The sequence below is a fragment of the Alosa sapidissima genome, chromosome 11 (genome assembly GCF_018492685.1).
Source record: "Alosa sapidissima isolate fAloSap1 chromosome 11, fAloSap1.pri, whole genome shotgun sequence".
Classification (NCBI taxonomy): domain Eukaryota; kingdom Metazoa; phylum Chordata; class Actinopteri; order Clupeiformes; family Clupeidae; genus Alosa; species Alosa sapidissima.
The window spans coordinates 7,615,499-7,640,486 of NC_055967.1; the positions used below are offsets into that span (position 1 = coordinate 7,615,499).

Genomic DNA, 24,988 nt, shown 5'->3' on the forward strand with positions numbered 1-24,988 from the left:
ACTACAGTTTATCACACGCCAGTCTATGAATCAAGCACATCACTTCATCTTTGACCTTGCAGTATCGATTTGCTCGGAACACATTCACTTGCACTCTCTCTCTCTCGCACACACCACACACACATTCATACAGAAAACACACACACACGCACATATGTACACATAAAGGCACATGTACCCATTAAATCTAATCAATAACTGCAATAACCAACACATTCAAAGTCACTGACTTACCCATCCATTAGTGTGACACTCTCTAATCTAACTTGAAAGAAGAAATATCATCTTATAAATTCATTTTATTTTTACCACATGTAACCACTTACTGATCTCATTCTATGAATCACCTCTCTGTCCAAGTCCATTGTGAAAGCCCTGTGCAAATAGAACTAAATTGAAACTGAATCCAATTTGATCTGGCCATTCTCTCCAAGGCCTCCTGATACACCTTCAGCCTGGACTCTCGTGGCAGCAGTTTGTGGAGGCACAAGGTGCCACCAGCAGCCAACTGGCCTCCTCGCAGGTGGCACAACCCCTTCGGCAGGAGCCAGGCTGTCCTTGGCCTGCGGGCCGTGGGCGCCATGACGACGGCACGACCACCGCCTTGAGCCTGATCACCTGATCGCCTCGTGTCGCCTCCCCCCACCCCCACCCTCACCCCACCGCCATCCTCCGCACATCATTGCACAGAGCCGACAGTGCCAGGGCTGAGGGGTGGGGCTGTCTGTCTGTCTGGGCGAATGCCACCGTGTCGCCTCGCCTCGCCCTGCGCCGTGCCACACCACGCTGGGCCAGAGAGAAAGATTTAATACCTGGTGCTTGACCTAGTTGAGTTTGCATCTATATTAGTGGAGGTAAAGAGAGAGATAGAGAGAGAGAGAGAGAGAGAGCAAGCAAGAGAGAGGGATAGAGAGAGAGAGAGGGGAGGGGGTGTTGGAAGTGACAGAGGGAAAGGTCACGGCGAGCTCGGGCTCCTCGGCTGCTGATGCATCAGAATGATGGAGTTGGCTAATTTAATAAGCAACAGTTGTCTCCCCTCCGCCGCCACAGATGGCGCCGCGCGGCTCCAGGCGGCTCTTTAAAAGCCAATCCTCCAGCGGAGCTGCTGCATGATGGAGAGGCCGCAGACTGCAGACACAGGGAAAGCACACGCTCAGGTGCGCCACACTCCAACTCACCGCTCTCCAGTTAGAATAGGGGATTCACACAAAGAAACAACTAATATCATTACCTGTATTATCCTTGGTTAAAATTGGTGTTGAAACACCAGGAACATATTCTATATGAAAGACTTAAGCAACATTGAGAAAAAGACCTATAATAAAAATAATAGAATTTATGGTATTTCAGTCACATTGCATGCATTTCCTAATACATTATTACGACAGATCTCTTGCAAAAGAATTGGCTATGGATTATATTTTGAAATTAATTTACTGTACGATAAATTCAATGCCTTAGGCCCTGGTCATTCTTTATACTATGAACAATGTTCTCAGTTTCAAACATAACTGTTCACATATCCAGATTTCCCCCTGGATATAATTTAGCGTTAGTCATAAAGAGAGAGAGAGAGAGAGAAGGCAGCTGAAAAATATGTGTAAGCACATAGTAATTTACATGATAGAATAACCTTACTGGGATGAAGCAGAATGCGGGAGGAAGGGAGGAGGGGGAAAAGGAGAAGATAATTTATTCAGCGTATTTGTGGTCATGCACTTCAGTTCTTTATCACCAGGAGAATTGCATTAAATCACCACACAGGAGGAATGAGCCTCAGACGAGGGCCGAGAAGAGGAGAGGAGGGGAGGGGAGAGGAGTGAGAAAAAACATCAAGCCGCCTCTGGATATAATGAATTCCTCTGAGGATAAACACACCTTAGAATAAAGCCCTAATCACAAATTAAGTGGTTGCTGCCTCCTTACCTTTGTAGAACATAGCCACATCCACCTTCTCTATGAGGATCTGTTACAGTGCACGGCTTGTTTGTTTGTTGTTGTTGCTGTTGTTGTTAGGTTTTTTCTCTGCTGGAGATAGTGAGGGGAAAGCTAAGAAGTAAATAACTCCATCTCCACGGATTGGGCCATTGAGCCTGCATTGTTGTTCGGGGACTTATTTTTGTGCGGAAGTAAGTCGTTGAACTCCAATGCCGTTTAATGGAGCCGTTTGTTATGTTAAAGAACGTGTGATTTTTATCGGCTTTTCCCAGTCCTGGGTTGCTAATTTGTGGTGGAGATTAGTGCTATCATCTCCCATCAGCGGCATCCGCAGGTTTCTTCAGACCCACTTAATTAAAAGCAGAACTCGAGTCCTTGGCTCTGGCATCAGCCAAACAAGTCGACAGCTAGGCGTCTCGAAACAATGGGAATTGGCAAGTGTATCCTTCCCGAATTATCCCAGCGAGTCTCCTCCTCATGAAAGACTTTTTCCCTTATCCTCCCCCGTGGACCGGCACACGGAAAAGAGAAGGCTACCCGATTTTAATCAATACAGGAAAACAACACAAACCTTGGGGAGAGTGGGAGAGAGGCGCGAGGTGGTGCGGATGAAGATTAAACGCCTCCATCAGCAGCACCTCCAGCCCAGTGTCAGGGCGCTGAGCATGGCATCACATCCATCCATCAAAGGCCATCAGATGGTAACAAGGCAGCACCGTGTGACACGCGTTCCCTCCGAAAGCTGGAGGTAAGGAAACACGCCATAAATCACACCGAGACAAAAGGCTCGGCTTGACCTCTAAATGGTTGAGTGTCGGGATATTCAGATGCGGGGGTGGCAGTTCACACCCACCCCGCCACCACTCCCCCCTACCACCCCTCCTCCCCAGTCAAGTTTTCGGGCAGCGCAGTTTGAGGCACAATTGGAGTTGGACTAATCCCTCAGGGATGGTTTGAGCATAACAAATTGTCTCAGTTTTCCTCCTCTGGCTTCACTGATCTCCTGAATAGACGTGAGCACTGGTCAGAGCCTTGGATGACTCACAGTTCATTCTCTTCCACAGGAATTATCAACGGTACACCAGTAGTGCGGTCATTAAAAGTGTGTTAGTTGGAAGTAACACGGGCATGAGATGTAAACAGATAGATGGTCCTGATTTTTTCCTGCGCTTGGGTTTAAAAGGAAAAGTTGCTGTAGAATTTCGCCTTGCAACTCTCTCTCTCTTTTTGATGCCTTTATTGGTACAGTACTTACTTTGTCTGAAGTATGCCCCTTTTATGAGCTTTGATGCAACCCAAGATCAGAGGAATAACAATCAATGGCCTCTGTGGGCCAATGTATTTGGAGAGAGTGCCCAGGCTAAATCCACCCTTAGCACATCTGCATGCCTTTTAAACTTTCCTCTCGTCTACTCTGCATAACCCCCCCCCCCCTTCTCTTTCTCTCTCTCCCCTCTTCTCTTCCTCCTGAATTCCTTTGCTCTCCAGGTACAGAGAACTTCCCTCATTTTAGCTCGCTATTTTCCTTTGTGTTAATTAGGCACTCACTGCGCCTTAACAAGCAGAGATCAGTCAGCGAGCATTTTTTTCTTTCTCATCATCTTTTTCCTCTCTCTCTCTCTCTCTCTCTCTCTTTCTCTCTTTGCCCGTTGTGCTGCCTTTGATGAAAAGAGGAGCTGGCTCGGCGTTCGACCTGCCCATGTGATGAAGCAGAACCTTAGGGTGAGCAGAGCAACAGCCCCTTAGACAAGGAGGGAGAGGAAGGAGAGGAGGAGGAGGCAGACTTCTGCATACAGTAGCTGGCTCCTACAGAGTGATATCAGCTCTTCATTTGATACTTCATTTTTCCACATTGGCCACCCCTTTTTATCCCGATATCTCATCACTTGAAAGACGCCTACTATCCTTTTTGTGCTGACAGCCTTCACCACTCTGGAGATAAAAAAAAAAAAGGAAATTCTAAAGTGGCATAAAATACAGTTCACTGATATGGGGGTAGGGTGAGGGGTGGCACTTGTTTATGTGTGTGTGTTTGGAGGGAGGGCTGTGCAACTGTTGGGCTGTCCTCTTAAAACCAGGAAGATGGAGGCTTTCCCCTCAGAGCACAGGTCACTGTCAGAGGGCCGCGCTGAATAATTGATCAATGAGCCAGCAGTGAAAACAGAAACACAGCTTAGCACTATGTTTCCCCACATCTCTCTCTCTCTCTCTCTCTCTCTCTTTTTCTCTCTGTCGCACTCCCTCTGTTACAAGCAAGGCATCCAGTCCCAAGGATCCTTCAGCCACATGCAAAGCTCTACAGCACTGAAAAGCCTCCAACTTCAGTTCAATTATTCAGCATGCCTCCGAGCCTATGAATTATTGAGATAAAAGCATGTTCTCGTATATGGCCGCGCGTACCCGGCACCAGACACTACTCCATTCTCTAGATGGGCAGACTTGTGATGATTGTGAAAACACTGTGATCCAGTCGGAGATGAAGTCATTAAAGGACCCTGTTCTACAGCGGTGTTGGTGGAGAGAGACGGTGTGTGAGTGTGTATGTGCACGCCTGTGATTAACTCCATTTTAACGGCTGAGTTGAGGGAGAGTTGAAATGATGAAGAACTTCTACTGCTGCATCGCTGCAACATGACCATGGCTCCCTCAGAGAGAGAACCAGGGCTCATATAAAACTGCATGCTGAATCATTAACATAGCAATGAGATGTCGGTCGGTCTAGGCGAGGCGAGGACTTGCTCGGAGGATCAAGCTAATCAGAATAATGGAGGGGGAGAAAGGAGAGTATACGCACTCAGCTCAGGCCCTTGTGCGATCTGTGGGAAGCAGCAGCCACAAGCGAGGGAGACAGAAGTGATTCAAACTCCCATCTGTGGATGCAAATATCTGGTCTGCTTTTGTTCTGTCCTGTCCCATGACGGAGTGAATTGTACCACTGGCTCCTGATAAGAAGTGCCGGTCCACTTTTCTTGGCATACGCTCGGGAGGGAAAACAGATGATACAATAAATTATCAATAAGTCGCCGGGTATATCAAAGCCACCCTGGCAGCACGGTGGCTACAGACCGCCTCAGAGTCTATGCCATGTGTTCATCACCCATTCTCAGCAACTGCTCCCTGGCTGTCGGCCTCTGCTCCCCATCCACGAGGTGTTTGAATAGGCTGTTCAAATATTTTAGCGGACGGGGTTTTTCGAAAGAGCCTGATGTTGGAACCCCCATCCTCTACCCCTAACACTAGCCCAACCCCCCCACCCCCTTCGTCGACTCTGAACCTCTCCACAGAGGAGCGGAAAATCATCACAGCCGACTGCGTTGGGGTCTCCACCCATAATGCCTCTCTCTCTATGTCCGCTCAGCCAACCCTGGTGCAGGGAAATCTGGGTAATGGCCTCTCATTATCTTTCCTCTGAAGCCGGTTCGGTGCATCCGTGTTTGTGGCCAATCCCTGTATTTTCTCATGGTAGGGTAAACATTTACCCAGCAGAGATAGAGAGAAAGAGAGAGAGAGAAAGAGAGAGAGAAAGAGAGAGAGAGAGAGAGAAGGGCTTGGCCATTAGGCACTAGGGAGAGTTGGTAATAGGAGCTGGCCCTCTCAGCAAACAGGGGAGGGCCTCAGTCGCGCTCGCTTTGGCCCGAGCCTTTTATTGGAATTTACAACTGTCTGGAGAGAGTGTTCCTCAGCAGAGCAGAGACTGGACGCCTGTCTGGTCAAGCGAAGGCCACTTCGATAAAGGTTTTTATTGGCTGGAGCAACGTTACAATGAGCACTGAAGAAAAGGAAGATTGGGAGAAAGAAAGAGAGTGAGTGAAAGAGACTGATGCAAGTGCAAAACAATACATTTGCAAAACAAAACAAAAACAATTGCAACGTATTTGACTCTAACTCCATTCAATCTCTCTGTTCCTTTGAAATTTGTCCTGTGTCTTAATGACTAAAACCACATTGCATTCAATGCATTCTTTTCAGCACTATGTCTTGTATTGAAACCAGGCTTTGACACTGAGTGCAGACTGAGTGGTTCACTTCTAGCTGAGAAATGAAAGGGAACTCATGGCAGGGACACTAGGGGTGGGGGGTGGTCTCAGATCCGCAGACATCTGATGGCACCATATGGTTCCCATGGCATATTACCCATGCCCTATTGTCAGGTGCCCGAGATTTCACCTTTTTTTACCACACACACATGGGTTTTGTCAAGACAAGAGCAGAAAAGTCAGGATTGCTCCGAGCAGGAGGTTTGGGAGGCACCGTGGGAAGGCTAGTATCGGCACTATGTTCCCCTGGCGAGAGGAAGCACTCTTGTACAGGAGGATCAGTTGTGTTTGTGTACACACCCCTGCTGTTTTGTTGGGGTACCAAGGCATATGATGGGCATGGCGAGAGAATTGTAGCCCCCCCCCACTCACACACACCCCAGTGGAGGGGGAGGGGTGGGAGAGATGTAGTGTGGGCCAGGAGGTGGTGGGGTATCTTAGGCAATCATTAGGCATGCAGTCTTAATCCTGCCTGCTCTCTCCCTCTCTCTCTCCCTCTCTCAAATTCAGAGTAGCATAGCTGTATGCAGGGATGGGCAAAAATACATCAAAATATATTTTAAAACTAGATGTACCGCATAGCGGTACAAAATACGACCGCCGCTCAGTCCTGTACATCCATTCCGCGAAAATAAATCATATAAATTAATTTGTCTCCATCTTCTACTCCATCCCCCACTCTTGAAACTTTTGTGTATGCTTGTTTGGAATGTGTGTTTGCGGGCCGCACACAAAGTAGCCTACTGGCGCTGCAAAGGTGAATAGATTTGTAGCACTTGCCAAAAAATTTGTAGCATTGTTATAAAACCTTTAAAATATCTAAACAATCACAAGTAGGGCAGTTCATCACAGTCCATCCATTGCAACTGGACTGATGAAAGGTACACCTTTAGGCTACATTGTATTTGGGAAAAGCAGAAGGTAGCAGCATAATGTATTTATTTATTTATTATTAAACAAAACAATCCCTGTCTGTTCCATGCAGTTTTCAACAGCCATCAAGAAGAGAGGTCATGTCATGGATTTTTGTGAATGTTTCTTCTTCTACATATGCATAAGTTTAGTCATCTAGTTCATATGATATTCAGCTTTATTGTCAATGCACAAATTAAATACCAGTAGTCTAAAACAAAATGCCGTTTTACCCAGTGGTGCAAATAACTGACATGTCCAAAAGGGCCTTCATGAAATGCGTTGCTAGACTGTTCATACACATTTTAACGGGCCAAGTTGAAGAGCTACTGTCCGTTATTGTTTGTGCAAATAATATGCTGATTCATGTTCCCTTATGTGTCCATGGTTAGTCTGGCTTTCGCCAGACCAAGCTCAATCTTTTAAGAAATCGAAAAGGAATCGCCGGCAGATCAGGCTGAGTTCACCCAGCCTAGTCCATTGTAGGCGCCTGATAGAAATATTGTTTAATTTTGCAATTGAGATATCCACGCACTGGCGCCCCCCCCCCCCCCACGTGTCCGCCCCCGGTTTCAGAGCTATTCTAAATGCAAAAATGCATAGAGGGAGTTATGACAAAACCGTGACTGTTAACAAACTATAAGCTATATAGTAGGCCCTATGCTAGGCCTATTACACAACATAAATTGTCACTAGGCTATGCTGGCGACCCAAATAAAATCTCCTTTGGGAACCAATGGCTTACAGTATCAAGCGGACTTAAGCTGCCACCTCTTGGCGAAAAGTTAATAGTTTTGCATATCAGTAGTAATACATTTCACGCAGCTGTGTGAATCACGGAAAGCGACACTTCTAAATGGAACCCAACCCACTGTACAGTAGCTCAAGGTCTATGGCTAAAGCAGCCATAATGAAAGCGTTATCATTGTTTGGATACTTCACACACACGTGTTTTTTAATCGCATAGACTACTACTACTAAGCTGGAATCAAAGCACATCGACTCCCCTCTCACACCCTAAACATGCACTTCGAACAAACAAAAAACGTCTCAGTCTCACGGTATAGCCATAGGCAAAACTGTATTGGACCGGTGTAACGTTGGTACTAAATCATCCATCGCAAAGAATGATTTTTGTAGCACGTGCAACAAATATGTGTAGGTACAGCCCTGCCCTGGATACATCTCTCAACGTGCGCTCTAAAACATTTGGTTTAAATGGAGATGTAGATCACGGGTGCGTTAATAAATCTACATTGCGGCGAGTTGACACAAATTATTCACTTTGACGAATTGTAGTTTCAGTCCTAGTTACTTTACTTTGAATCACCTTTGAAAATAGAGGATTGAAGTAGCCTATATGGGTGTTTGGGAGTGAACGTTGACTCAGATGCTTTTTGAGACTTTGAGCTAAATGTCCCAGCCCGGTGTTTAGGATGCATCATCAGGTTATCTTTCAGGTAGCCTATATTTTCCATTAGAAAACCATCACGTAGCGAACGTGTGTGGGTAACTAACTTAGATCCTGTTAGTAGCCTAGGTTATGGTTATAAGCAAATGAGATGACAGTCGAAAGATGCAATTAGTGCTGTTATCAATGTTCTTGGTAGCCTATAACCGCATTTATGGTTTTCTACACATACATCAATAATCAAATTGGCCTCTATCACTCAACCAATGCTAACGGTAACATTATTTGACCTACTCTAGGCTATTGATATAACTTAAGATTAACGTAGCCTACCTGCAGTAAAAACCAAGCATGTCCGATAAACATTCGCAGATTTATTTCGGCTTCAAGAAGAAATGGGAATTACATGTCATGCAGAAATCATCCTACCCTTATTAGACGTTCTCAGCGGTAAACTACAGTCTTGTCCTTGTAGGAAGCGTAGTGTCTTTCCAACCCACTTTAGATTAACTTCCAACAAAATTACGTTTCACTGCAACGATGCGCCATCTGGTGGACAAACGACTATGTGACGCCAATACTGGAAATGCAGCCAAATTATTATTATGATGAATATTTGGTTTTCCTTTAATCCTACTGAATTTGTAATTATGTATCGGCCATTGTAATTGCCGATACCAGAGAATGTCTAATAAGGGGAGAACTGCCACTCTCGGAAAACTTCCGGTTTCTGAACTGGTTGCAGTTCCTTCTGTGGTTCCACATGAGGGCGCTCGTCCACGAGTGCAGAATGCATGGAGGTCTATGGAGCTGTACCCCTCAAAATCCACTTTTCTTGGGATATATATTTTTTCCAAGTAATTTGAGTATTGCATTCGAAAGGGGAGGCAAAGAAAATACACTTGGTTGAGTATTATATTTTTTAAAGTCACTTAATTGTTCTAAAAAGCCTTTCAAATGTGTCAATGACGTCATTCATTAGCACAATGCTAGCGTGTTATGTGCAACAACGACCCAACCTGTAAGAAATCAAAAGGACATAAGTACTCGTTCATTCAACTTTTGACCTATAACCTATGTTGAAGTTATACAAACTACAATCAAATCTGAGATTTGTCAACGACAATCAGGTGAAAGAGACCAATTTAGCTGTCTAGCTCCATTGACTCCCATTCATTCTGCACTCATGGCGATCGCCCCCAGTGGAACTCTGGTGGAACTGCATCCAAAATTCGGTACAATGGGACTTAATACGGAGTGGCAAGGCTCTCCGTAGACGGGCTCTGCCGATACTGATGGTATGTGCGTACCTGTGTGTGTGTGTGTGTGCGTGTGTATATGTGTGCACCACCCCACCATTTACAGGTTAAAGGAGAATTCCGGTGTGATATTGACCTAAAGTGTATTGAAACATGATACCGAGTGTGAACGTATGTCTCATAGCCCATCTCGACTTGTCCCCTGCACTCCAAAATCTGGCGCTAGTTAGCCGATGCTACCAACAACTTTTTCAGTAGTGGTGCTTCGGCATCGGGCTAGCCATGCAAATAAATCACTGTTTTACACCCATTTACGAGGCTCAATGTATCTCCACACTTCATTGGTAGACTTCCTAGGGCCCTGACATTTAAAACGAGACATTGAGAACTTTGAAAAAGCACTGGTAGTTTACTTACAAGACGATTTATACAGACAGTATCTTCACGAAGTTTAGCGTTTGCAGCCATCTTGAATTTAGTCACGATAAGTCGAGCAACGAGTAAGAATGAACAGGTATGATAAGGGATCAGATTCCAAAAATAATTCAGTGGAAATGCATGGATTCCAGTTTCTTCCAGTAGCAGCAACTGGAATCCATGCATTTCCACTGAATTATTTTTGGAATCTGATCCCTTATCATAGCTGATCATTCTTACTCGTTGCTCGACTTATCGTGACTAAATTCAAGATGGCTGCAAACGCTAAACTTCGTGAAGATACTGTCTGTATAAATCGTCTTCTAAGTAAACTACCAGTGCTTTTTCAAAGTTCTCAATGTCTCGTTTTAAATGTCAGGGCCCTAGGAAGTCTACCAATGAAGTGTGGAGATACATTGAGCCTCGTAAATGGGTGTAAAACAGTGATTTATTTGCATGGCTAGCCCGATGCCGAAGCACCACTACTGAAAAAGTTGTTGGTAGCATCGGCTAACTAGCGCCAGATTTTGGAGTGCAGGGGACAAGTCGAGATGGGCTATGAGACATACGTTCACACTCGGTATCATGTTTCGATACACTTTAGGTCAATATCACACCGGAATTCTCCTTTAATGAGTGTACAGTCACTAAATGTACACATAACTTACCTTATACATAGCTTAAACTTAAACACATAACTTAAACACACATAACATAACATTTTTTAGACCCCCCCCCCCCATGGATGAAATTCTACGAAACTTGGCATACCCCCAGAGAATGTCAGGTTAATCATACACATAAAATTTGGTGCAGTTCTGAACATCTTAACTGAAGAGAGGGGCGATTAAAGCAGAATGATATTGCATTTTCATTTTTTACCGGGGGGGGGGTGCAAATCACAAATGAGTGGGCCCTTGAGACCAACATACCATAAAAGATTCTTCATCCTCGGTGCCACGGTTCAGGTAGTTATTTAGGAAAAACTGCTTTTTTTGTGGTTCGGGGGGCCCAGCGCGGGGGGGGGGAGTGGCCCCCGGGGACGAAACAAAATTTTTCCGTAAAAATCTAGTGGGGCTACATACCCACCAAATTTCATGTGCCCCAGTGGTTCAGTGTCCCGGGTATCGTTGACCAAAAATTCAGGAAGTAGATGACGGAAAAAAAAAAAAGAAAAAAAACTTTGACAATCCCTATCTGACCGCTTCGCTAGCTTCGCTAGCGGCGGTCGTAATAAATAAATGAATAAATAAAAATATAACATTATGCTGATACCTTCTGCTTTTCCCAAATACAATGTAGCATACAGGTGTAAGTGACCTTTCATCAATCCAGTTGCAATGGATGAACTGTGATGAACTGCCCTACTTGTGATTGTTTAGAGATTTTAAAAGTTTTATAACAATGCTACAACTTTTTTGGCTATTCTACAATCTATTCACTTTTGCAGCGCCAGTAGGCTACTTTCTGTGCAGCCGCACACACACACACAGGCATGCCAAACAAGCATACACAAAAGTTTCAAGAGTGGGGGATGGAGTAAAAGATGGACACAAATTGATTAGTGTGATTTATTTTAGCGGAACGGATGTACAGGACTGAGCGGCGGTCATATTTTGTACCGCTATGCGGTACATCTAGTTTATCTAGTTTAATTATATTATTAAATTATATTTTAAATACATGTATCATAAATACTGCCCATCCCTGACTGTATGAGTAGAGTTGCCAAGGCCAGTGGCAATAAGGATTCTCTCCCTGTCTGTCAACTCGATGTATCTCTCTACCTGCCTTGTCTTTTCCTTTTCTGTCTCTGTCCATGTGTTGACATGCACACACACACACACACACACACACACACAAACACACAATCCTGTCATTTTCCACTTTTTTTGTCTCACATAGCCCTTTCTTGCAGTTTCTTGTGTGTTATCTAGACCTGTTCATGTAATCCATGTAATTTGCTTTTCCATCCAAAATATTGCAACGTCAACATGAAGTGCACGCTTTTTCGATGAAAGGAAAGAGTGGATTTACCATATAGCTGTTATTCACTGTGATTTCAAATGCCAAGTCACTCTTTTTGAAGTTGTTGTGGGTTAATACCAAGTCATTATTTAGATTGTGAGTCCGTCCACTTTAAAGTACTTATGTCCTCTCCATCTGTTTAGCTACGGATTGTAATCCATTCTAATGGAAGAGCAGTGTCCTGTGCTAGGCAATTTACTTAGTGTTAGTGTGCGCTAGAATGTTATGTAAGGGATAATGGACGACACGGTGGTCTGTTCACAGAAGTTAATGCACAGTCGAGGTTGTAAAACGGCCCCGACGCGAAGCGGAGGGCCGTTTAAACCTCGTACTGCATTAACTTCTGTGAACAGACCACCGTGGAGTCCATTATCCCGCTTATTCCACTGTTGCCACTTACGTAGTGTTCATTTCCTGTTACAATTTAAACGTTTTAATCGCTAACACTGTCTTGTTTGTAGAACTAATTTCTTCCGACACATATCAACTAATTTCTCAACTCACAGGACAAACTGCCGTTACTAGTTCTAAATGGATGGTTGCTACGGCCAAAGGCCAGTCGTTAGTTCTATCTCTCCCGTTGTCAAGCGGGCGTATCCCAAGATTCTGATGAACTTTAGCTTTGAAACATCGCTATTTTACTTAGCCTGCTGTTATCCATCTAGCTAAAAGCCACCTCCGTCATATGCTACAATGTTACAATGTTCTGAACGTCTGCATTTTATAGCTCGGATGCAACGTGCCAGTTCACAATGAGTTTGGCGAATTAATATACAAGTGTGATACGGCCAAAAAAATGGATCTACTTCATAGGTGTGCAGATAACATACGGTTAATGGTCGTTCTAAATTACGTAGGACAATGGGAAATTCAACCAAGCAGTGGAATAAGAGCAAATATCCACAAACAACAAAAAAACTGTTGCCTTATTACAGTGAAGTTTATGGTTTGGGCAGACCAGTTGTCTAGTCTGATGATTCATTTTTCTACCGCACAGTGTCCTTGTCCTTGTTCATTATTTAAACTGTAAGTTAGTATTTTGCCATTTCCTAACTGGCTTGATACACTCCATTACCATAATATACAATAGTGAAAACTGAGAATCAGATGATGAGTGAATCTGTGTTGGTGGGTCACATGAGGCTGAGGAGATAAAGCAATGTTACACTAGGCATGTTTGATACTAATGCACCATAACTGGGAATTTACCCTAGACTTTTTTTTAGTTGCCCATCTGACATCCGTGTATTGTTTAACAATGTAATTCCATTGGAATACCGGTAAGTGTACCAATTGACACCAGCAGCATTTTACATGCATATTACAGCCGTTAGAAGCAGAGGAAAGCATGTTTTTACGCTTCACTTCTATTTTAAGTGCATATGTGAACTGTACACATAGACAAACACATGGATAAACACAATGTTACATCATTAAAGGTGATGATACATGGGACAACTTGTTGAGCAATGTTGCTGGGCAACCACATAACCAGTATTCTAATTTGGATGATCATGACGATTTGCCTGATGATTAAAGTTCTTCAGAAAAGAAATTGCTGCTCAATATCAATGGGAACATGCCAGAACCACAATAATAGGAACATTGCCCAGGGGAGTGGGGGGAGTGTAAATTGGTTTATTTACGTTTCACTCTTGCTTGTTTCTTGTTTGCAGAGTAAATTTCCAGTAAGGTTTAACACATGGTGGATGGGACTTCTGTAACAGAGTTGGAGGCAGAGAAAGAAAGGTTTCAGATGTCCTTCTGTCAAGAACAGGGTGTAGGCCTAGATTTTTACACAATTTGTTTCCCCAGAAGTTCATGATGAGCAACAAGATTTCTATTATTATTAACTATTATTTCATTCATTAAACCATCATCATGGATCATGTATTAGCATTACTTAAGCATTTTGTTTTATTGTAAATTGGGTCAACCTTTACATGGATAGTCCCCTTTAGACTACAGTCAAATTAATAACAAATTATCAGATGACACTTTGTTAACTGAAATGTATGGTCAATGTTAGGTTTAGGGGTTGAGTTTGGTTCAGGTGATGTTTAGTAGTTGATTGTAGTAGTCTCTGTAGGTGTAGGTGGATCCCAATTGTGGTTTATACTTGTTATCCGGCAAAAAAGAAAAGAAAAAGGGCACTGACGTTAAAGGTTTTGCTGTTAAGCATTATGTAAAATAAGGACACTGACACTATCACTGATTTCTGCAGACCAGATAATATAAAATTACAGTCATTTTGCAGTGAATGCAACGATTTCTGAAAATGCAAACAACAAAACAAGCCCCTTCCAACAATCCCATAGTCATCCATGACCTCTTTTTTTGGTTTATTCTAGGTACTTTTTAGACTGTGAGTTCAACGCCTGTTGGTCCCTCTTGGTGAGGCCCTTCAGAGGCTTCTTGTAACCTTTTTGTCTTTTTCTCCTCCATCATCATCAGTGTGCTGCATCTGTCATACTCACACAGCTAGCTATGGGCTATATTCCCTTTCCTGAGCATGCCTCTTAACCTGGATACACAGGATGATTTCCTGTATGGTTATGGAGGCCTCCTGCTCATGTGAAGGCCAGTGTATAGCCCTTGACAACAAACATGAGAAGAGTAATGTCTAGGGCAATCCCTGCATCCCTGTCCACTGAATAAAAAAAAAACATACCTCGAAACAGTCATTGGTCGTACGTAGGCATATGCAACACTCACCAAACTGTCTGATTAAACTGTTATTTATTATACAAATTGGCAATATAATGTAGAAAACTACAATATAGCAATATATGAACAAAATTCATATGTTTTTCAATGGAACATCAGACTTGTTTTATGTTGGACAGGACTAGCTGACCACCTCTATTCCTGTCTCATCCTTTTGTCCTACACAGATCTGAAGCTTTTCATAATTATCTCTACATTCAGACCTCAATAACAGCGATATTCTTAAACAGAGTGGGTGACTGAAAATCCCCTCCAACAGTTCTCATCAAATTCATAATAAGCCGTTTTTAAGGCATATAATTTGTTCATGTCCCATGCCATCCACATTCAGTTTAATTCGACCTCCTATTGAGCAACAGCTCCATTTTGTGAGCGTGTGATATCAAGTGTTTGAAAATGATATTTCAAAGGGCTTTTCATGGACCCAGTGGTCATGTACTTGTTAGTGCCCTGATAAGCCACTTTGCCTTCCCACAAGCTCAACTAATTAAGAACTCTATTAGGTCCCTCTCCCTCTTTGCCTGATGGCAAAAGCTAATGTTTCGTCATTTGTGTTTTCTGGACATTTTTGCTTCTTCCCTTTACTTTTCACTTCCTTTTTACTTGCTAAGATACATGCACCCAGTGCTATACAGCTAATATACATTATACAGGCCAGAAATTATGGATGGTACATTTTATGGTGAGACTTAATGCGGTACACTGTGTGGAGATGATATAAAAATGGCTTTTATGTTTGTGAATTAGTATACAATGGCCAGTGGCAAAACTACAGCTGTACACCATCAAAATCCCTCGGTAGGACTCATTATGCATTGTCTTCAAGGTTAAAGTCAAAGGTTCTTAGAGTATTACCTGCAATACAGCCCTACTACTCCACCTGTCAAGAGAACAATGGCTATCTTACATCCTAATCCAAGTCAGCGCAAGGGGTGAAAGGAAAAAAAAATCCCAAACAAAATAAAACAATGGAAAACAGGCCAAGCCAGACAGAAGGGCTACTTTTGCTAGTCCCAGAGGGAGTAGCAAGATAAGCCCCCTCTCTGCTTCTCTTCCCCTCAAACTTCACTGCTCTCCAAAGGCAATGCAAACGAGTAAGCCCGAAATGAACCTTCGTCGAGTCGTCAGGGCTGAAGACTTGCCTGCCTTCAAATTAGGACTGTTAACTCATTGAATGCCAAGCTATTTTCGGAAGCTTTGTCCTAGAGTGCCAGCAATCTAGACCATTGTTGATGATTTTTGTACAGCAACAGCATATTCTGTGTTATAGCTATGAACACATACAATGGCTCGTTTGAAAGGTGAGACTTTAAGCTCTCAGTGGGTGCAAACCGTGTATTTCTACACGCCTCTGTTCCTGAGAAATCCCAAGCTAAATAGTGGCTAGTTTTCATCAAAATCCCTGTTTTTTTTTTCTAGAAATGGAGATATTGCGTCTTTTATGAGTAACTATCACCGGCATATTCGGCACTCTGGCAAGGGCGTGCCCTCTTGCAAGCAAGATGTAACTCCCTCCTCAGCACGGCCCTTGTAATGTTTTTGACCTGTCGTGGTCAGAGTCATCTTGTCTTAGTAGAAAGGTGGACTCATCCAGCATTGTCTGGTGAAAACGCACCTGCTGCAATATCTTTTTCTTCGACTTTTTCATTTCTCCCTTCAGCACCTGAGAAGTGTTGCCAGCAAAGTTTCTGGGAAGAGATCTAACGAGACCTGCCACCTAGTGATAAACCCACGAAAATAAATTACCCGATTTTGACCTGGCGTGCATGTCACTGATAGGCTGATTAAGTCACTGACCTGGCGTGCATGTCACTGATTAAGATCAAACGTCCAGATAAAATGTCCAGATCTTGCGTTTTCATGAGTTTTCGATCGTCATATATTTCATTTCCATTCATCACAGAGTTCCCAAAATCACATATAAGGTGTGTTAGAGTGTCTAGTTTTGTAATTTAAAAAATGAGTTAAGCAGAATTGTTAAATTGGAATTCAAATTCTATTAGCGGTCATGCCCAACAGCAAATAACTCAGAATGTGGTCCAGTGCAATAAGACCATTACAACAGAAAGCACTGCAGATCCATTAAATCAAGATAAACTCAGGATATGTTTCAGTTGGTCTATGTCTACTACCACTAATGAAGTTGTCTCATTTAGCAGCTGATTAAAAACAAAGAAAGAGTGAGTCAGTTTGTAGTTAGTGTCTTTACAATTTATTATCACAACTGTTGAGGGTAAGTAAGTCTCTTGGAGAGAGTTGCTGTTTAACATTGAATAAACCATAGGGCAGCTGACTTTAAACTAGATGTACACAGAGGTAAATTATATGACCACCGCTTAAAGGCATATGCAAGGAGCTATGCAAGACATTTATTGTATAAATCATAATATGTTGCCAGAGATTAAGGAAACATGCCATTTTGAAATACTGGCTTCACTGACAACAATGGAACAGAAAATATATTTAAACTTATGAGGGGATCAAGCAACTCCACCACTCCTCCATTGACCAACATCACAAACCTGTCCAGATTCTTTGCAGCAAGTTTTAATATATTAGGATGCAAAAGCTCTATGAATTATTAAACAAAGAAATAACAAATTATAAGCACAAAATCCCTACATCTCAAGACCAGCTACCCTGCCAAAGGAGCTACAAAAAACCCTCTAAAAAGGACATAAGAACAGGACAGACACCAGGATCCCAACCAACAGACCATAATTTTTATTGAAACAATTCCAGCAGTTGTAAAAACCTAAAAATTCAAAAATGTATTAAGATGTTAAACAGATGTTATGACCACCTTTCGTTTAGACCCCATGGTTGAAGAGTGTTAAGTTTCAGAATCTAATGTCTTTCACTTTGTCTGTCTCTAAGACTCCACCCCCGGTCCGATTGAAGCCCAATGATCAATGATGAAGCTGCTCCACTAGATGTGTCTGAAAATGATTATACAAAAGCTTGTCCTTCTGTCGCCTAATGCAATAAAGGTGTTGTTGTTTACATCTGACCCGTGTAGAATGTTTAGTCTCTCCAATGTACACTCGGGTGGCCAGTTCCCTTGTTCCCACCCCCCGCCCATCAACAACAAAGACCTCAGTGTCTAATTCTAAGCTATGTGTTTGTACAGTATATTCTTAGTGATGGAAATAGTAGGGTGATGTGTATTCAGCAGATGTGCAAACTCCTCAAAAGCCTCCACGCTGTGATCCCAGAGCCCAAAAATGTCATCCAAGAATTAAGCGAAAGTACATACGGCAATTTATTACACTTTAATAAGGCATATTCCTCCCAGGCCGCCATATATATGTTAGCGTAAGAAGGAGCGAAGGTTTTACCAATGGCCGTGGCCTGGATTTGTAGGTACCACTGACCATTGAACTCAAAGTCATTGCGAGTTAAACCAAGATGTAACAACTCCAACAACGCAACATCTGGTCGAGCTGGGTCTGGGTACTTGTTAAAAGCCTCTCGAACCACCTTAAGGCCCAGTTCTGTACTGATATTCGTATACAGGGAGTTAATATCAATAGAAAACAGGAGAGTACTGGAAGGAACACTTTGGCCTCTCACTTTAGAAACAAAATCATATGTGTCTTTGATGTAACTCACATGTCGTTGGGAAATGGGATTAAGAAAATGGTCTATGTACTGGGCCAGGTGGTAAGACTCTGAGCCACAGTCACTCACAATGGGTCGGCCAGGTGTAACGTCCCGAAGGGGCCACGACTCTCTCTTCTTGTGCATCTTTGGAAGTAAATAGAAAAGGGTTCATCTGGGCCTAAAAGACAGCTAAACTGGCTTGTATAATCACGGGTGCGGCCCCTGATATTTCCAGGTGGCATGAACGGACCATTATTCTATGAACAACTGGGTCATTCTACAGAAAAGGTGGAATCTGGGTGATAGAAATCTGCTTAAAATGATTTCTTTCAACAGACCCAAAACTTGTTTAATATCAGACCATACCAGACTGTTAAGCACATTTGTGTCACTGCAAAGCTTGGCGTTTGGCACATAATTGCTAACCCAAGATTTGCAGTACACCCTTCCTGTTTGATTCACAACCTTGTGACAGAGAAGGCAAGTGTATTTCAGATTTCATACAAAGAGACCATTCAAAGTGCTTTACATTCATAATAGCAAGTCATTGTATATCACAATAAGTATAAAATGACAATCACTTTAAAATAGTCAAAAATAATTTACAGATCTACTCTAAAGTACTTAAAATAGAACATTTAAGAAAGACATAACATGTTCAATTAGACCTAAGATTTGAATGCAATAGGCATACACTTGTATTAGAAAATGAACATCTTGATATCTGTTCACATTTCCGACCAAATGTGGATGCTTGTTTTCAAAGAATATTTTGAAGATGTCATTGCCCAATCCAAGAAAAAGACTCCACAGGATGGGGTATTTATCCTATTGCTCCAACCAAGTAATTATTATTGTTACTTTAAGCATGTGAAATCTAACATTAACATCATTAACTTATCACTAAAAATCAGCCACAGATAAATCCCGATATAAAATCATCAAAATGAAAAAGACTATAGGTCAGAATCTAGAAGTACAACCATATTGTGTTAGTCTATTTATTTTTTTGTTTATAGCATAACCCTAAAAGGTATTTGCAAGAGGCAAACAGCATCAGCAGTGCACAGGAAAACAAAGAAACCAAAAACACCACCACATCCACCGAGTGGTAGGAGTACCAGGGCATCTTGTAGGACTCTGTGCGCAGATGAACAGCACCTTTGTGTCTCATGACAAACTCAATCCAGAAGAGGGCTCGGTCCATAGGCTTCATCGGCTGGTCATGGTGGATCCTGGAGAGCCTCTGCATGTTCTCCTTGTAGGATGTCTCATGGAGCACCTCTTGCAAAGCCTGGAGGAAGGTATCTCTGTTAATGGTGTTCAGGATGAGAAGCTTTGCTGATCCTCTCTCCGTCAGTCGCACCATATTGTCATGCTGGTCAAAAAAAATAGGAATCCCAATAACCGGAACGCCATGATACATGGCCTCTTGAAGTCCGTTTGTTCCCCCATGGGCTATAAAGGCTCTGGTGTTAGGATGACCAAGTAGGTCATTTTGGGGTATCCACTTTACTAGGAGGGTGTTGTTACCCAGGGTAGATGGTATTTTCCCAAAATGCCTCCAAATGACTTTCTGAGGCAACTCCGCAAAAGCTGCTGCTATTTCCTCTGTCAAATCACTTGGAAGCTCACCAACCAATGTCCCCAAGGACATGATGATGACTCCATGCTCTCCAGAGCTCTGCACAAAGTCCTCCAGGTCTTGAGGGAGGGGCTTTGCTGGTTTACACTGTAACCCACCCACATGTACTATGTTGGGCATAGTGGGGCGTGGGAACTCAAACAAAAAATTGACTCGCATCAGCCAAATATCAGCTTCTTGCACAAGTTCATGAAATCTGACTTTTGGTTCAAAATACTTATCACAGACTGCCTGGTATTGGGATTGAATTAGGAAGGTCAACTCAAACTGGTAAAAGAGGTAAAAACACATATTTTTCACCCTTTGTAAGAAGGTCATTTTATCAGAAAGGCCTGAATATGTGATAGGTATGTATGATACCGGTGAAGGTGCGATAGCAAGGTGTCCATCGGTGCTGGTAACCCACCGCACATGGTAGACTAAGGGCAATTTAAGGTAGTGAGCCAACAGGATGCCTTCACTGACAGCAGGGTCAGTGAGAACCAGGTCAAACTGACTCTTATTCAAACCCTGTATCAAGGCTCTGTCCTCAAATATGGAGGACGCCATGTGACTGGAGATGCCATGGGTTTTGTATACGGAAGTGGACATTATTGCCTGGAATTGAATGAAATTGAACAACGAACTACTCTCCCTCTTTTTTTCAAAATATTTAGAAATTATTGGTCTGACATATTCCTCATTGAAGCCTTTCTCAACAGGCACCGTGATAGAGTTGTAGTAGGGAGAGTTCTTTTTGATATACCAGCTCTTGGAAGATCGTAAAACAGTGATGGAGTGTCCACGGTCATGTAGCACCCTTATCAGAATGTCGATGTTCACCCAGTGGCTTCCCTCCATTGGGACCACCAGTATCTTCCCTCCATGACAAACTGAACAGGAAATGACAAGGAGAGTCAGCAGGTAGAGTGGTGAAAGGAGTGTAATATGAAGCCAAAACGCCATCCTACGGCAAACAAAATTAACACAATAGCAAACAAATTGTAAATAATACAACACAGTGTTTGGATTAATTAACCATTTTGATTTTCAGTAATACTAACCCACTCTACATCTCTCTTTCTTCCCCCTTACTGTACCTCACTTGTGAGGTATATCATCACCAGTCATCAACCATCCGTGTGTTTGGCCCTCCTCTCACCCATCTCACCTGAAGTCCCATCCTCGACTGCCCAATTACTGTCCCCCTATCTGGATTCCTGGCCCGTACGGCCTAGCGACCCATCACGCGCCTATGACAACTCTGCCCAGATTCCTGGCCCGTCTGCTGTCCCACCACATGCCCCTTGACAACTCCCTTCACCTGGACAATTCCAACGCTGGACTATTTGAACTTTCTGTCACTAAATCAGGATTAATGAATTATCATACCGGATACGTAATCATCCCACCTCTTGTAACTTTCAGCTCAAGTGCTTTCAACACCATGTCTTATTCTCTACACCTGACTATCATATGCATTTGTCATGTATACAGACCTTCCTGTCCTGTACTGACCCTAGGCAGATGGGTCAGGCCCTTGAGTTGTGGATCTGCTCGAGATTGCCTACATGTTGTAAAGCGCAGGAACTGCGACCTATTACTCAATGGGACTTGATCGCCAGATTGTGTTTGCGTTCCACAACACTAACACTAAGTGCCTGCGAATCATTTTTTCTTGAAAGCAAAACCTCGAGGAAGTCTCGCGCCTACCCGGACTGTGGCCACCCTAGAGTCAAGGGCGACCAACATCATCTGTGCGTCGACTGCCTCGGAAGGGCCCACACTGAAACAGCGTTTCTGGAGCAGGACATCTCGTGCCACTGTAGTAAAAATTATTTTAAGTCAGGGCTCTAGAGTGCGCCCATTTCACTCGCACATGCGAGTAAAAATAATTTTGTGCGAGTGCAAAAAATATTTAGGCGCACTGGTGCGAATGACTTCTAGCCAAGTCAATGTTGGTCTACATTGTCGAGTACTCAAATACACCGCAACATCGCGAAACATTACTGGTGCGAACCATAAAATCACGTCGCCAATATAGCATAAAAACTACACCTCTCATCAACGTTAGCAGTTTCTAGCTAGCAGCGTTGTGACTCGCTAGTTGCTTCTATCAAATTTAAGGGTGCGTTGAAAAAGCAGAAAGTTAGACTAGCCAGCCAAGATGCAAAGTAGAACTAATTTCTTCAATCCACCGAATTCATCGGATATATGAGGAACAGGGTGAGATTCTAAGAATGCAGTGAGAGAAGGAAAAGGTAACATGCCTTTTAGCCCAGTTGACTTTGGCTGCAATATGCAAAATATAGCTGTAGCGAACAGGCACAAAAGTAGCCTCCCGTAATACTCCCGTTTTATTCAAAAGTAGAACGCTACAGACAACTCCAGGCTTCCATGCATGCTTGTTTGTTTTACACCGAATACAAGCTGAAGTGCAAAACGAAAGTAAGCATAGGCCTACCATCTGCCTACATCAGTGCAGATATTTCAAATAAATATAAATATAACTGATTAATATAACTGATTAGACTATGTTTCACGGTTTTAGTAGTAGGCTATTGGGCAGTATGCAGTCAGATAGGTCACCATGGGCATATTTGGATTAGCTATAGGTGGATTCACAAATAAATAAATTGGCCTAAGGACCTACATTTGGCAGGATAGCGTACTTCATACAGGCTATATGCAAATATACGTCTGGGTTACAGATGTAACACCGGTTCCCTGAGTAGGGACCAGACCTACTGTATTACTACGTAAGCACAGTGAGACACACTGCCGGCTCTGCGTGTGCTGACGCGTCCATCAGCCATTCAGCGTGATTGTAGTTTCAATTGGATGACCTGATCTGGCGATCAAGTCCCATTGAGTAATAGGTCTCGTCCCTACTCAGGGAACCGGTGTTACATCTGTAAACCAGACTTTCCCCTGTACCTGAATGGCATTGTATTATAACCTGTTTTTTTAGGATTATAAAGATGTGTAGTTAAGAATTTGTATGTTGCCAAGTTCGTCTAATGGTCCATAGGGTTCTTTTGAAGTGATACCCATGCAGAATGTTGAAAAAAAAAATCATAGTCCAGGTATTACATAAAAAAATCAAAGACTAAATGAATAAATGACTGCTAGAAATTAAATTATGATCTCATTTCACCCTAATTGAACTGGGCCCACTTCCCCGATAACGACGGAGACACGCTCTTAAGAGGGTTTTCTACGATTCATCTTACGATCGTTCGTTTGGATTTTCCGACTGTTTCCCGAACATGCTCGTAGCGTGAACGCGCATGCACTGCTCTTAAGATGCTCTTAACGGGAGCTGTCCACGTTAATAGTTCTGAAATATCCTCTGATTTGACGGTGACGTCAGGTGACTGCACGTCACAGCTATAGGCCTACCATTTAAACTTCGGATCTACACATTAATTCACATCAATACGAAAATAGAAACACTTTGACATCTGCATGTAAGCATCCCAAGTAGGTTATATACCACACAGAGACATAAATAATTGTAATTATTTTAAGATTAGATTGTTGCATCATGCAATAATTTTTCGCGGTGCCACTTAAGAACACGTTTGAAGATAAGAAAGAAGTCGAGTAAGAAAGAGAGGAAATGTGTAGGCTTAGATTTTGATGCAGTAGGCTACAGACTAAACCACATGTTGCTTTCTCTGCTTTTTACCTCATAGGCCTAATAAAATATTCACTTAGCAAAGATAATGTCAAACTATTCTGGCAACGTCTTGTTTCATAACTTGATTGCATTTTTGTCCGCTTTTCATCACATTATTATGACCATTAAATGTAGGCTATTTTGCACGCTAAAATCTGATTCATCACAGGTAAACACAATAAAGAATGGTAACGTAAATTAGATTATGTATTCTAAGTTGTAATTCCTCTGTATGTCCTGTTGGTGACCTCAGTGAGAAGTACTGTTAAGACGCTCTTAGCCGGTAACGAGTACTCTGGAGCACTCGTAGATCTACGAGTGTTTTCACGATGCTCTTAAGCTACGATGGTTTCGGGAAACAGTCGGCAAATCTTAAGACGTTCGTAAGAGAGACTTTACGACGCTCTTAGGCTTAAGATGCTGTTCTGGGCCCTGTTCTGATTATCAGAAAATTGAACTTGCTTTTAGTCCAGGCAAAGTAACTCATTTTCAAGCCAAAAATAGAACTAATTGTAAAAAAAAATTATTTCAGCATAGATCATTTCTATGAGGTGTCCAGAACAACATACTACAAGTCCTAAGAAATCCTAGTTCAGGAAATATGTTTAATTCTCATCAATCCAAGATGTATGCCAGTATAAGGCCAGCTATGGGACTATTTTCCCCCTTTACGTCTATCAAAATAAAACTTTATACAATGAAAGTATCCATGAAAAGTAATTTTTTTTGTATTACAAGTTTCTTTGAAAATGAATTTGAATATGCAAATGCCCTATACACTAATGGAATATACTGTAGGCTACCCAAAATATACTCGCATAGGCTTAATTTTTCCCTTTACTCCTACCACAATAAAACTTTACACAATGAAAGTCTACATGAAAAGTAAAACATTTTGTATTAGAAGTTTGTTTGAAAATTAATTTGAATATCCAAATGAGCAATATACTAATCGCATATGCCCAAAATAAACCCTAATGGGCTTATTTTTTCCTTTACTCCCATCACAATCAAACCTCACACAGTGAAAGTATACATGAAAGGTAACAGTAAAGGTTTTTTTTTACAAGTTTCTTGGAAAAATCCATTTTAAATATGCAAATAAGCTCAACACTAAGCGTAATTGACTTATGACCAAGAAGCTATAAAGTCACAAGTAGAAAAAACAGGGACCAAATAACTAACATATTCTTGTCCATTCAGTAAGTTAACGTATGCATAAACGCAATAAATTTGAATTCACTTGCCACACTTACCACCTGGGTCACTTGCCACAAAAACACTGGTTGCTTGTGTACAAATAAATAGAACGGATTGGTTCCCAACGCCTTTTGGGGTGAAGCAGGGAGA

The 24,988-nt window shown here is 42.4% G+C and overlaps 1 protein-coding gene across 1 annotated transcript; it reads right to left on the minus strand.

Annotated features, from left to right (window-relative positions):
* Window positions 1-1,013: 1,013 nt before the first annotated feature.
* On the minus strand, window positions 1,014-20,832 carry LOC121724109 (UDP-glucuronosyltransferase 2A2-like). Its single transcript, XM_042110464.1, has 2 exons — window positions 19,385-20,832; window positions 1,014-1,128 (listed from the first exon to the last, which is right to left on the minus strand). The coding sequence occupies exons 1-2, from the start codon at window positions 20,815-20,817 to the stop codon at window positions 1,014-1,016; spliced, it is 1,548 nt and encodes a 515-aa protein (XP_041966398.1). The 5' UTR covers window positions 20,818-20,832.
* Window positions 20,833-24,988: the final 4,156 nt, after the last annotated feature.